The sequence below is a fragment of the Ranitomeya imitator genome, chromosome 5 (genome assembly GCF_032444005.1).
Source record: "Ranitomeya imitator isolate aRanImi1 chromosome 5, aRanImi1.pri, whole genome shotgun sequence".
In the NCBI taxonomy this organism is placed as follows: Eukaryota; Metazoa; Chordata; class Amphibia; order Anura; family Dendrobatidae; genus Ranitomeya; species Ranitomeya imitator.
In genome coordinates, this window is record NC_091286.1 from 668511075 (window position 1) to 668526487 (window position 15413).

General features: G+C 45.7%; 1 protein-coding gene across 1 annotated transcript in view; it reads right to left on the reverse strand.

Moving 5' to 3' along the window:
* Nucleotides 1-428: 428 nt before the first annotated feature.
* Nucleotides 429-15413, reverse strand: part of LOC138680967 (cytochrome P450 2B11-like) — a 180169-nt gene continuing 165184 nt past the window's right edge. Inside the window, exons 3-5 of the mRNA XM_069768153.1 lie at nucleotides 10175-10359; nucleotides 9901-10042; nucleotides 429-917 (exon numbers count right to left, since the gene is read on the reverse strand). Of these exons, the coding sequence (XP_069624254.1) occupies nucleotides 739-917; nucleotides 9901-10042; nucleotides 10175-10359 (506 nt within the window). The 3' untranslated portion in view covers nucleotides 429-738. The remainder of the gene's footprint in view (nucleotides 918-9900; nucleotides 10043-10174; nucleotides 10360-15413) is intronic.

The following is a 15413-nucleotide window of genomic DNA, read 5'->3' on the forward strand; positions in this document are numbered from 1 at the left end:
AACGAGGTCCCACATTGCGGGAGAGGATACGTGGAGGCGACATTCCACGTGCTCGCCCGTTGTTGGTTTGGGGAGATCGGACCCCTTCAAAAGGATCCGTCGCCCCTGTCTCATCCTCAGAGAAAATGTATCTGGGGAAACCCAGAGATGTGCCTCCTACGGACACTAAGCATAAACTGGAGCTGTCAGGGCCAGTGTCAAGGTGTATACTACGGAGAAGGAGCTAACTTTCTTTGTGTCTACTTAGTGTCAGCCTCCTTGCGGCAGTAGCATTCACCCACAGTCCTGTGTCCCCCAATGAGACAATGGAGAAAAGCTATTTTTTATAACCTTGCATTTATTAAGTTTTGTGGTCTGCCAAAATCTCCGGAGTAAAATTTCAAATTCGATTTGCATGAAATATATTTGACATGAATCAAAGTTCACAAAAATCACACAAATCTGCCGAATCTGAATTTCCCCTCTAGTACTGTAGTTAACTGTTCATAAGGCTATCTCTACATTTTACATTCACCCATAGCATGACATGGCTGCCTACTAAGCAGCTGAATTTTCCTCTTATGAAAGACGGCAAAGGCTGAAGTGAGGATCAACTTTTAAGAATTTAAGCCTCCATTGTCCTTTAACAATTAGCAAAGCATTTATTTTAGACTTGCTTATTTTCATTCCTAATATTTTATAGAAAGAATCTTCAAATTGAAGGGCAACTATAAATTGGCCATAGATGCACACGATGTCTTATCCGCGAGGGATTGCACACATGTCATAGGGTAATGGAGAATTAGTCAATCCCATTTCAGGTGAAAGGTCTAGCTTTGCCCCTGATGGAGCCTTGAATGTGAAGTTCTGGAGCAGGGTTGTGAAGAACAGGAACATTTCCCTTTTTGCCAAGTTCTCTCCGGCACAACTTCTTTTACCTGTATAAGAAAAAAAAAATAGAAAAAACAAACAAAATTCCAGTGATCAGTCATATTGATTATGCATGTAATAGAGCAGGAAAAAATAGCTTTATTTTAGTTTTTCTTTTTTTCCAGAAAACCATAAATCAAAATGGTATACAATGTAACTGAAAGAGTTACTAATATTTCAGATATTCAAATTGCCTCTTCTGAGAAAAAGAGGACTTAAACTCTATAGTGCCACCTACTGGAAGTAGCGATCCTACAAGTCACAATCAACCCTTTAACGAGTCGTGCAATATGACTTAGGATAAAAGCCAAATCGGTATCTCAATTCGCAGACACGGTGTTTTGGGCTGTTGACCCTCTTCAGTGCGAAGCAAGAGAACTGATTTGGCTAGATGAGAGGCTCTGGACTGGGGTCTAAGGGGTAACGTTTCTCCTTATGGAGAGTGACATACCAGCTTATGTATGTAAGAGATATTTTATCTAGCATTCTCTGTATGTTACGGTGTAAGAGTGGATTGAATCAGGTTGACTCCTATTTTTTATCAGTACATCAAAATATTTATTCTATGGCCTAGATGCCTATCCATTTTACAACTTGATTGGATACCTATCCCAAGATATCAAAAACAGTTCTTAATGCATATACGGTATATTTTAATATTTCTTATATTTTATTATTATAGTGCTTTTCATCCAGTGCTATTAGATTTGTCTTCCAAAGTTATATATTGTGGCCCATTTTCCTCTGGGAGTATACATAGCACAGAGGTATATGCCTGTTTTTGGTTTTCGTATATACTTTAGAGACTGTTTGATTTAAACCACTGATGCCGCTGTGATCACAGGACTAACATCAGGATGTAAATAAAAAATTCAGTACAGAATCAGCACGCAAAATTACCGTATATACTCGAGTATAAGCCCAGAATTTCAGACCATTTCTTTAGGATGAAATTGTCCCTCTTGGCTTATACTCGAGTCATACCCAGGGGCCGGCAGGGGAGGGGTAGCAGCAACTGTGTAATAATACTCACCTGCTCCTGGCATGGTCCCTGCACGTGCCTGGTTCTCCGAGCACCGGCAGCTTCTTCCTGTAGAGTGAGCAGTTACATGGTACTGCTCATTACAGTGATGAATATGGACGCGGCTCCTCTCCCATAGGGGTGGAGCCGCATATTCATTACTGTAAGGAGCGGTACCATGTGACCGCTCACTACAGGAAGAAGCTGCTGGCGCCAGAGAACCAGGGACTGTACCGCGCCAGGAGCAGGTGAGTATAACTCAGTGCGCGATATTCACATGTTCCCGCTGCGTCTTCCCTGTCCTCTGCAGTGACGCTCAGGTCAGAGGTCGCGGTGACGTGATTCGTGTGCACGCCGCCCTCTGCCTGAACAGTCAGTCCAGAGGACGGAGAAGACACAGCAGCGTCCGTCGGTGGAACGCGGACCAGTGAATATAGCAAGTGCTGGGGGCCTGATAGTATCATTTTTTTTAAATCGCAGCAACAACATATGGGGCAAATGTCTGTATGAAGCATCTTATGGGGCCATGTGCAGCATTATATGGGGCAAATATCTGTATGGGGCCATGTGCAGCTTTATATGGGGCAAATATCTATTTGGAGCATCTTATGGGGCGATGTGCAGCATTATATGGGGCAAATATCTGTATGGAGCATCTTATGGGGGCAAGTGCAGCATTATATGAGGCAAATGTCTGTATGGGGCCATGTGCAGCATTATATGGGGCAAATGTCTGTATGGGGCCATGTGCAGCATTATATGAGGAAAATGTCTGTATGGTGCCATGTGCAGCATTATATGGGGCAAATGTCTGTATGGGGCCATGTGCAGCATTATATGAGGAAAATGTCTGTATGGGGCCATGTGCAGCATTATATGGGGCAAATGTCTGTATGGGGCCATGTTCAGCATTATATGAGGCAAATATCTGTATGGTGCCATGTGCAGCATTATATGGGGCAAATATCTGTATGGGGCCATGTGCAGCATTATATAGGGCAAATATCTGTATGGGGCCATGTGCAGCATTATATGGGGCAAATATCTATATGGAGCATCTTATGGGGCCATGTGCAGCATTATATGAGGCAAATGTCTGTATGGGGCCATGTGCAGCATTATATGGGGCAAATATCTGTATGGGGCCATGTGCAGCATTATATGGGCAAATATCTGTATTGGGCCATGAGCAGCATTATATGGGGCAAATATCTGTATGGTGCAATGTGCAGCATTATATGGGGCAAATATCTATATAGAGCATCATGTGGGGCCATGTGCAGCATTATATGGGGTAAATATCTCTATGGGGCCATGTCCAGCATTATATGGGGCAAATATCTCTATGGAGCATTTTATGGGGCCATGTGCAGCATTATATGGGGCAAATATCTGTATGGGGCCATGTGCAGCATTATATGGGGCAAATATCTGTATGGGGCCATGTACAGCATTATATGAGGCAAATATCTGTATGGGGTCATGTGAAGAATTATTTGGTGCAAATATCTGTATGGAGCATCTTATGGGGCCATGTGCAGCATCATATGGGGCAAATGTCTGTATGGGGCCATGTGCAGCATTATATGAGGAAAATGTCTGTATGGGGCCATGTGCAGCATTATATGGGGCAAATGTCTGTATGGGGCCATGTGCAGCATTATATGAGGCAAATATCTGTATGGTGCCATGTGCAGCATTATATGGGGCAAATATCTGTATGGGGCCATGTGCAGCATTATATAGGGCAAATATCTGTATGGGGCCATGTGCAGCATTATATGGGGCAAATATCTATATGGAGCATCTTATGGGGCCATGTGCAGCATTATATGAGGCAAATGTCTGTATGGGGCCATGTGCAGCATTATATGGGGCAAATATCTGTCTGGGGCCATGTGCAGCATTATATGGGGCAAATATCTGTATTGGGCCATGAGCAGCATTATATGGGGCAAATATCTGTATGGGGCCATGTACAGCATTATATGGGGCAAATATCTGTATGGTGCAATGTGCAGCATTATATGGGGCAAATATCTATATAGAGCATCATGTGGGGCCATGTGCAGCATTATATGGGGTAAATATCTCTATGGGGCCATGTCCAGCATTATATGGGGCAAATATCTCTATGGAGCATTTTATGGGGCCATGTGCAGCATTATATGGGGCAAATATCTGTATGGGGCCATGTGCCGCATTATATGGGGCAAATATCTGTATGGGGCCATGTACAGCATTATATGAGGCAAATATCTGTATGGGGCCATGTGCAGAATTATTTGGTGCAAATATCTGTATGGAGCATCTTATGGGGCCATGTGCAGCATTATATGGGGCAAATGTCTGTATGGGGCCATGTGCAGCACTATATGAGGAAAATGTCTGTATGGTGCCATGTGCAGCATTATATGGGGCAAATATCTGTATGGGGCCATGTGCAGCATTATATGGGGCAAATGTCTGTATGGGGCCATGTGCAGCACTATATGAGGAAAATGTCTGTATGGGGCCATGTGCAGCATTATATGGGGCAAATGTCTGTATGGGGCCATGTGCAGCATTATATGAGGAAAATGTCTGTATGGGGCCATGTGCAGCATTATATGGGGCAAATGTCTGTATGGGGCCATGTGCAGCATTATATGAGGCAAATATCTATATGGTGCCATGTGCAGCATTATATGGGGTAAATATCTGTATGGGGCCATGTGCAGCATTATATAGGGCAAATATCTGTATGGGGCCATGTGCAGCATTATATGTGGCAAATATCTATATGGAGCATCTTATGGGGCCATGTGCAGCATTATATGAGGCAAATGTCTGTATGGGGCCATGTGCAGCATTATATGGGGCAAATATCTGTATGGGGCCATGTGCAGCATTATATGGGGCAAATATCTGTATTGGGCCATGAGCAGCATTATATGGGGCAAATATCTGTATGGGGCCATGTACAGCATTATATGGGGCAAATATCTGTATGGTGCAATGTACAGCATTATATGGGGCAAATATCTGTATAGAGCATCATGTGGGGCCATGTGCAGCATTATATGGGGTAAATTTCTCTATGGGGCCATGTCCAGCATTATATGGGGCAAATATCTCTATGGAGCATTTTATGGGGCCATGTGCAGCATTATATGGGGCACATATCTGTATGGAGCATTTTATGGGGCCATGTGCAGCATTATATGAGGCAAATGTCTGTATGGGGCCATGTGCAGCATTATATGGGGCAAATATCTGTATGGGGCCATGTGCAGCATTATATGGGGCAAATATCTGTATGGGGCCATGTACAGCATTATATGGGGCAAATATCTGTATGGGGCCATGTACAGCATTATATGAGGCAAATATCTGTATGGGGCCATGTGCAGCATTATTTGGTGCAAATATCTGTATGGAGCATCTTATGGGGCCATGTGCAGCATTATATGGGGCAAAAATCTCTATGGGGCCATGTGCAGCATTATATGGGGCAAATATCTCTATGGAGCATCTTATGGGGCCATAATCAGCACTTGTGGAGCATTATTTGGGGCAAATGTGTCTATGGAGCATCGTATGGGGCCATAAACAGCATTTGTGGAGCATTATATGGGACATATTTTAATATGGAGCATCTTATGGGGCCCATCATAAACTGTATGGAGCATTATATGGTGCTCCTGATTCAATATGGATATTCAAAAACACTTAACCTACTTATATCTCAATTAATTTTACTTTTATTGGTATCTATTTTTATTTTTGAAATTTACCAGTAGCTGCTGCATTTTCCACCCTAGGCTTAAACTTGAGTCATTAAGTTTTCCCAGTTTTTTGTGGCAAAATTAGGAGTCTCGGCTTATACTAGAGTATATACGAATATGAGTATGTTTAACCCCTTCACCCCCAAAGCCTGTTTTCACCTAAGTGACAGGGCCAATTTTTACAATTCTGACCACTGTCACTTTATGAGGTCATAACTCTGAAACGCTTCAACGGATCCTGGTGATTCTGACATTGTTTTCTCGTGACATATTGTACTTCATGATCGTGGTAAAACTTCTTCGATATGACTTGCATTTATTTGTGAAAAAAACAAAAATTTGTCGGAAATTATGAAAATTTAGCAATTTTCAAACTCTTAGTTTTTATGCCCTTAAATTAGAGAGTTATATCACATAATATAGTTAATAAACAACATTTCCCACATGTCTGCTTTACATCAGCACAATTTTGGAAACATAATTTTTTTTTGTTAGGACGTTATAAGGGTTAAAAGTTGACCAGCGATTTCTCATTTTTGCAACAAAATTTGCAAAACCATTTTTTTAGGGACCACCTCACACTTGAAGTGACTTTGAGGGGTCTATATGACAGAAAATGCCCAAAAGTGACACCATTCTAAAAACTGCACCCCTCAAGGTACTCAAAACCACATTCAAAAAGTTTATTAACCCTTCAGGTGCTTCACAGGAATTTTTTGAATGTTTAAAAAAATTGAACATTTAACTTTTTTTCACAAAATTTTTACTTCAAGTCCTATTTGTTTCATTTTACCAAGGGTAACAGGAGAAATTGGACCACAAAAGTCGTTGTACAATTTGTCCTGAGTACGCTGATACCCCATATGTGGGGGTAAACCACTGTTTGGGCACATGGCAGAGCTCGGAAGGGAAGGAGCGCCATTTGACTTTTCAATGCAAGATTTGCTGGAATTGAGATCGGAGCCCATGTCACGATTGGAGAGCCCCTGATGTGCCTAAACAGTGGAAACCCCCACAAGTGACACCATTTTGGAAAGTAGACCCCCTAAGGAACTAATCTAGATGTGTGGTGAGCACTTTGAACCTCCAAGTGCTTCACAGAAGTTTGTAATGTAGAGCCGTAAAAAAAAATTTATATTAATTTTCACAAAAAATGATCTTTTTGCCCCAAATTTTTTATTTTCCCAAGGGTGAAAGGATAAATTGGACCCCAAAAGTTGTTGTGCAATTTGTCCTGAGTACGTCGATACTTCATATATGGGGATAAACCACTGTTTGAGCGCATGGCAGAGCTCGGAAGGGAAGGAGTGCCATTTGACTTTTCAATGCACAATTGGCTGGAATTGAGATCGGACGCCATGTCGCATTTGGAGAGCCCCTGACGTGCCTTAACAGTGGAAACCCCCACAAGTGACCCCATTTTGGAAAGAAGACCCCCTAAGGAACTTATCTAGATGTGTGGTGAGCACTTTTAACCCCCAATTGTTTCACTAAAGTTTAGAATGTAGCATTGTGAAAATTAAAAAATTATTTTTTCTTTCCACAAAATGATGTTTTAGCCCGCAATTTTTTTTTCCCAAGGGTAACAGGAGAAATTGGACCACAAATGTTATTGTCCAATTTGTCCTGAGTACGCTGATACCCCACATGTGGGGGGGAACCACCGTTTGAGTGCATGGCAGAGCTCGGAAGGGAAGGAGCACCGTTTGAAATGCAGACTTAGATGGAATGGACTGCAGGTGTCATGTTGCATTTGCAGAGCCCCTGATGTTACTTAAACAGTAGAAACCCACCACAAGTGACCCCATATTGGAAACTAGACCCCCCAAAGAACTTATGTAGATGTGTTGTGAGAGCTTTGAACCAACAAGTGTTTCACTACAGTTTATAACGCAGAGCCGTGAAAATAAAAAATATTTTTTTTCCACAAAAATGATATTTTATCCCCTATGTTTTTATTTTCCCAAGGGTATCAGGACAAATTGGACCCCAAAAGTTGTTGTCCAACTTGTCCTGAGAACGCTGATACCCCATATGTTGGGGGGAACCACTGTTTGGGTGCACGGCAGAGCTCGGAAGGGAAGGAGCACCATTTGAAATGCAGACTTAGATGGATTGGTCTGCAGGCGTCATGTTGCATTTGCAGAGCCCCTGATGTACCTAAACAGTAGAAACCCCCCACAAGTGACCCCATATTGGAAACTAGACCCCCCAAGGAACTTATCTAGATGTGTTATGAGAGCTTTGAACCAACAAGTGTTTCACTACAGTTTATAACGCAGAGCCGTGAAAATAAAAAATATTTTTTTTTCCACGAAAATGATATTTTATCCCCTATGTTTTTATTTTCCCAAGGGTAACAGGACAAATTGGACCCCAAAAGTTGTTGTCCAACTTGTCCTGAGAACGCTGATACCCCATATGTTGGGGGGAACCACTGTTTGGGCACACAGGAGAACTCGGAAGGGAAGGAGCCCTGTTTTACTTTTTCAAAGCAGAATTGGCTGGAATTGAGATCGGACGCCATGTCGCGTTTGGAGAGCCCCTGATGTGCCTAAACAGTGGAAACCCCCAATTATAGCTGAAACCCTAACCCCAACCCTAACCCTAGCCCTAACCCTAACCCTAGCCCTAACCCTAGCCCTAACCCTAGCCCTAACCCTAGCCCTAATGGGAAAATGGAAATAAATACATTTTTTTACATTTTATTATTTTTCCCTAACTAAGGGGGTGATGAAGGGGGGTTTGATTTACTTTTATAGTGTTTTTTAGCGGATTTTTAGGGTTGGCAGCCGTCACACACTAAAAGACGCTTTTTATTGCAAAAAATAGTTTTTGCATCACCACATTTTGAGAGCTATAATTTATCCATATTTTGGCCCACAGAGTCATATGAGGTCTTGTTTTTTGCTGGACGAGTTGACGTTTTTATTGGTATCATTTTCGGGCAGATGACATATTTTGACCGCTTTTTATTCCGATTTTTGGGAGGCGGAATGAACAAAAACCAGCTATTCATGAATTTCTTTTGGGGGAGGCGTTTATACCGTTCCACGTGTGGTAAAATGGATAAAGCAGTTTTATTCTTCGGGTCAGTACGATTACAGAGATACCTCATTTATGTAATTTTTTTATGTTTTGGCGCTTTTACACAATAAAAACTATTTTATATAAAAAAATAATTGTTTTTGCATCGCATTATTCTGAGAGCTATAACTTTTTTATTTTTCTGCTGATGATGCTGTATGGTGGCTTTTTTTTTGCGGGACAAGATGTCGTTTTCAGCGGTACCATGGCTATTTATATCCGTCATTTTGATCGCGTGTTATTCCACTTTTTGTTCGCCTGTATGATAACAAAGCGTTGTTTTTTGCCTTGTTTTTTTTTTTGCGGTGTTCACTGAAGGGGTTAACTAGTGGGATAGTTTTATAGAGCGGGTCGTTACGGACGCGGCGATACCAAATATGTGTACATTTATTGTTTTGTTTTTTTTTTACATAAATAAATGGATTTATTGGGAAATGTTTTTTTTTTTTATTTGGGGATTTTTTTTTATTTTTTTTACACATTCTATTTTTTTTTTTTACTTTCTAACATTGTCCCAGGGTGGGACATCTCTGTATTAGATCAGATCGTTGATCTGACACTGTGCATAGCACACTGTCAGATCAACGATCTGACAGGCAGTTTAGGTGGCTTTCTGGCGCCTGCTCTCAGCAGGCGCCGGCTAGCCAGATCACTTCATGACCCGGAAGGAGTCCGGCGGCCATCTTGGATCCGGGGACTCCTTCCGGGTCACCGGAGCAACGCGATCTCATTGCGTTGCTCCGGTGGGAGAGCGCAGGGAGCCCCCGTCCCTGCGCGATCCCCCTCTATGCCGCTGTCACTACTGACAGCGGCATCAGAGGGGTTAAATGCCCGCGATCGGCGATAGCGCCGATCGTGGGCATTGCTGCGGGGTGTCAGCTGTCATATACAGCTGACACCCGCACCCGATCACCGCGGCGCTCAGCGCGAGACCGCGGTGATCGGTGCGCCGTACTAGTACTGCTGCTGGCACCAATGCAGTGCCGGCAGCGCAGTACTAGTACGGCGCATGTCACGAAGGGGTTAAACCAAGGCAAATTTTGTGGACAGTTTCTACAGTTCACTTTACGTTATATAAACGCATGATGCCATTAAAAGGAAATGAAAGAAATGTACCTAATGAGAAGGGAATGAAGGCTTCGTTCTTCTTAAATTTTCCTTCTGAGTCAAGAAAGTGCCCAGGATAAAACTCTTCTGGCTTCTCAAAATAAGCTTTATCTCTAAGAGCAGAGTGAAGAAACGGAATGACAGTTGTGCCCTGGAAAAACAAAAGGCAATATGAATTACCATAAAAAATATAATGAAAATATTATAAATATACATCATTTATTAAAATATTTAATGAAAAACACACAAGTCCAGACTTAAGATATAAAGTAAGTCTCCTAACCTTTGGAAGATTATAACCCCTGAATGTGATGTCCGTAGTTGTGGCATGTGGGAGGCTTACAGGTGCGATGTCCCCAAATCTTTGAATTTCATGAATGACAGCATCAGTATATGGCATTTCTTTTCTATGTTCTATTTGAGGTTGAGCAGATCCAATAACATTTTCAATTTCATTTTGCACTTTTTCTAAAAGGTAAAAATGGTATGTATTGTGAGTTACAAAGCAAATTCTAAAAGATATAAAACAAAGTACAAGTTCAATATATGTTGGACCTGTAAAACAATTTTTTTTAATATTGTTATTCTACACTTTCGTTACAGGAGTATTCCCATCTCCAAGATTCTATCCCAACATGCAGTAAATGTAATAATATTAGTAAATAACGACAAATAGAAATATAGTATAGTTCCCCTGATTAACTATGTCACTAAACCTTTAGCTTAGGTATCCATGGTTACAACAACTCATGTAGTGACAGCTACAGTTAGGTCCATATTTATATTTGGACAGAGACAACATTTTTCTAATTTTGGATATAGACATTACCACAATGAACTTTAAGCAAAACAATTCAGATGCAGTTGAAGTTCAGACTTTCATCTTTCATTTGAGGGTATCCACATTAAAATTGGATGAAGGGTTTAGGCGTTTCAGCTCCTTAACCTGTGCCACCCTGATTTTAAAGGGACCAAAAGTAATTGGACAACTGACTCCAAGGCTATTTCATGGACAGGTGTGGGCAATCCCTTCGTTATGTCATTCTCAATTAAGCAGATAAAAGGCCTGGAGTTGATTTGAGGTGTGGTGCTGCATTTGGAAGGTTTTGCTGTGAAGTAAACATGCGGTCAAAGGAGCTCTCCATGCAGGTGAAACAAGCCATCCTTAAGCTGCGAAAACAGATAAAACCCATCCGAGAAACTGCTACAATATTAGGAGTGGCAAAATCTACAGTCTGGTACATCCTGAGAAAGAAAGAAAGCACCAGTGAACTCATCAATGCAAAAAGACCTGGGCGCCCACGGAAGACAACAGTGGTGGATGATCGCAGAATAATCTCCATGGTGAAGAGAAAACCCTTCACAACAGCCAACCAAGTGAACAACACTCTCCAGGAGGTCGGCGTATTAATATCCAAATCTACCATAAAGAGAAGACTGGATGAAAGTAAATACAGAGGGTTCACTGCACGGTGCAAGCCACACATAAGCATCAAGAATAAAAAGGCTCGACTGGACTTAACAAAAAAACATCTAAAAAAGCCAGCACAGTTCTGGAAGAACATTCTTTGGACAGATGAAACCAAGATCAACCTCTACCAGAATGATGGAAAGAGAAAAGTATGGTGAAGGCGTGGTACAGCTCATGATCCAATGCACACCACATCATATGTAAAACACGGCGGAGGCAGTGTGATGGCTCGGGCATGCATGGCTGCCAGTGGCAGTGGCGTATCTAGGGGGGGGCAGCCGGGGCATTTGCCCCGGGCGCAGCTGGCAGGGGGGCGCAGTCGGGCCACCTAACGCGGCGGTCCGCAGTGTCTCCCCCAGCAGCTGCATTCTGCCGCCCCCCGGACTGGGAGTCAGCTGTTCTCTGTGCCGACTGTCAAGCTGACAGCCGGCACAGAGAAGCTGCAGCGCGCCGGCTCCCAGTATTCAATTGTACACGTATCTTAGACACGAGTACAATTGAAGATCTGACTGCAGGGCAGCGTCTAAACTGGAGTTGATTTCTTGAGGGGGAGGAGTCGATTGCAGGAAGCTGCTGGTGGAGAAGAGAATCCGGAAATGAGGAGCTGCAGCATGGAGCCGTGCGAAGAGAGGACCAAGGGGCTGCAGCATGGAGCCATGTGAGGAGAGGAGCTGCACCATGGTGGACCCAGGGTACAAGGGAATGAGGACGCATTTGGAATAGGGGCTGATGAGACGCTGTGTGGGGAATAGGGGCTGATGAGACGCTGTGTGGGGAATAGGGGCTGATGAGACACTGTGTGGGAAATGGGGGATGATGAGATGCTGTGTGGGGAATGGGGGATGATGAGACGCTGTGTGGGGAATAGGGGCTGATGAGACGCTGTGTGGGAAATGGGGGCTGATGAGACACTGTGTGGGGAATAGGGGATGATGAGACGCTGTGTGGGAAATGGGGGCTGATGAGACACTGTGTGGGGAATAGGGGATGATGAGACACTGTGTGGGGAATGGGGGATGATGAGGAGCTGTGTGGGGAATGGGGGATGATGAGGAGCTGTCTGGGGAATAGGGGCTGATGAGACGCTGTGTGGGGAATGGGGGCTGAAGAGACGCTGTGTGGGGAATGGGGGCTGATGAGACACTGTGTGGGGAATAGGGGATGATGAGACGCTGTGTGGGGAATGGGGGCTGATGAGACGCTGTGTGGGAAATGGGGGATGAAGAGACGCTGTGTGGGGAATGGGGGATGATGAGGAGCTGTCTGGGGAATAGGCGCTGATGAGACGCTGTGTGGGGAATGGGGGCTGATGAGACGCTGTGTGGGAAATGGGGGATGAAGAGACGCTGTGTGGGGAATGGGGGATGATGAGGAGCTGTCTGGGGAATAGGCGCTGATGAGACGCTGTGTGGGGAATGGGGGCTGATGAGACGCTGTGTGGGAAATGGGGGATGAAGAGACGCTGTGTGGGGAATGGGGGATGATGAGGAACTGTGTGGGAAATGGGGGATGATGAGACGCTGTGTGGGGATTGGGGAGATGATGAGACACTGTGTGGGGAATGGGGGATGATGAGACGCTGTGTGGGGAATGGGGGATGATGAGGAGCTGTATGGGAAATAGGGGCTGATGAGACGCTGTGTGGGGAATGGGGGCTGATGAGACGCTGTGTGGGAAATGGGGGATGAAGAGACGCTGTGTGGGGAATGGGGGATGATGAGGAGCTGTGTGGGAAATGGGGGATGATGAGACGCTGTGTGGGGAATGGGGAGATGATGAGACGCTGTGTGGGGAATGGGGGATGATGAGACGCTGTGTGGGGAATGGGGGATGATGAGGAGCTGTGTGGGAAATGGGGGATGATGAGACACTGTGTGGGAAATGGGGGATGAAGAGACGCTGTGTGGGGAATAGGGGATGATGAGACACTGTGTGGGGAATGGGGGGCTGATGAGACACTGTGTGGGGAATAGGGGCTGATGAGACGCTGTGTGGGGAATAGGGGCTGATGAGACGCTGTGTGCGGAATAGGGGCTGATGAGACGCTGTGTGGGGAATAGGGGCTGATGAGACGCTGTGTGGGAAATGGGGGCTGATGAGACACTGTGTGGGGAATAGGGGATGATGAGACGCTGTGTGGGAAATGGGGGCTGATGAGACACTGTGTGGGGAATAGGGGATGATGAGACACTCTGTGGGGAATAGGGGATGATGAGACGCTGTGTGGGAAATGGGGGCTGATGAGACACTGTGTGGGGAATAGGGGATGATGAGACACTGTGTGGGGAATAGGGGATGATGAGACGCTGTGTGGGAAATGGGGGCTGATGAAACATTGTGTGGGGAATGGGGGCTGATGAGACACTGTGTGGGGAATGGGGGATGATGAGGAGCTGTCTGGGGAATAGGGGATGATGAGACGCTGTGTGGGGAATGGGGGCTGATGAGACGCTGTGTGGGAAATGGGGGATGAAGAGACGCTGTGTGGGGAATGGGGGATGATGAGGAGCTGTCTGGGGAATAGGGGCTGATGAGATGCTGTGTGGGGAATGGGGGCTGATGAGACGCTGTGTGGGAAATGGGGGATGAAGAGACGCTGTGTGGGAAATGGGGGATGATGAGGAGCTGTGTGGGAAATGGGGGATGATGAGACGCTGTGTGGGAAATGGGGGCTGATGAGACACTGTGTGGGGAATAGGGGATGATGAGACGCTGTGTGGGAAATGGGGGCTGATGAGACACTGTGTGGGGAATAGGGGATGATGAGACACTCTGTGGGGAATAGGGGATGATGAGACGCTGTGTGGGAAATGGGGGCTGATGAAACATTGTGTGGGGAATGGGGGCTGATGAGACACTGTGTGGGGAATGGGGGATGATGAGGAGCTGTCTGGGGAATAGGGGATGATGAGACGCTGTGTGGGGAATGGGGGCTGATGAGACGCTGTGTGGGAAATGGGGGATGAAGAGACGCTGTGTGGGGAATGGGGGATGATGAGGAGCTGTCTGGGGAATAGGGGCTGATGAGATGCTGTGTGGGGAATGGGGGCTGATGAGACGCTGTGTGGGAAATGGGGGATGAAGAGACGCTGTGTGGGAAATGGGGGATGATGAGGAGCTGTGTGGGAAATGGGGGATGATGAGACGCTGTGTGGGGAATGGGGAGATGATGAGACACTGTGTGGGGAATGGGGGATGATGAGACGCTGTGTGGGGAATGGGGGATGATGGGGAGCTGTCTGGGGAATAGGGGCTGATGAGACGCTGTGTGGGGAATGGGGGCTGATGAGACGCTGTGTGGGAAATGGGGGATGAAGAGACGCTGTGTGGGGAATGGGGGATGATGAGGAGCTGTCTGGGGAATAGGCGCTGATGAGACGCTGTGTGGGGAATGGGGGCTGATGAGACGCTGTGTGGGAAATGGGGGATGAAGAGACGCTGTGTGGGGAATGGGGGATGATGAGGAACTGTGTGGGAAATGGGGGATGATGAGACGCTGTGTGGGGAATGGGGAGATGATGAGACACTGTGTGGGGAATGGGGGATGATGAGACGCTGTGTGGGGAATGGGGGATGATGAGGAGCTGTCTGGGGAATAGGGGCTGATGAGACGCTGTGTGGGGAATGGGGGCTGATGAGACGCTGTGTGGGAAATGGGGGATGAAGAGACGCTGTGTGGGGAATGGGGGATGATGAGGAGCTGTGTGGGAAATGGGGGATGATGAGACGCTGTGTGGGGAATGGGGAGATGATGAGACGCTGTGTGGGGAATGGGGGATGATGAGACGCTGTGTGGGGAATGGGGGATGATGAGGAGCTGTGTGGGAAATGGGGGATGATGAGACACTGTGTGGGAAATGGGGGATGAAGAGACGCTGTGTGGGGAATAGGGGATGATGAGACACTGTGTGGGGAATGGGGGGCTGATGAGACACTGTGTGGGGAATAGGGGCTGATGAGACGCTGTGTGGGGAATAGGGGCTGATGAGACGCTGTGTGCGGAATAGGGGCTGATGAGACGCTGTGTGGGGAATAGGGGCTGATGAGACGC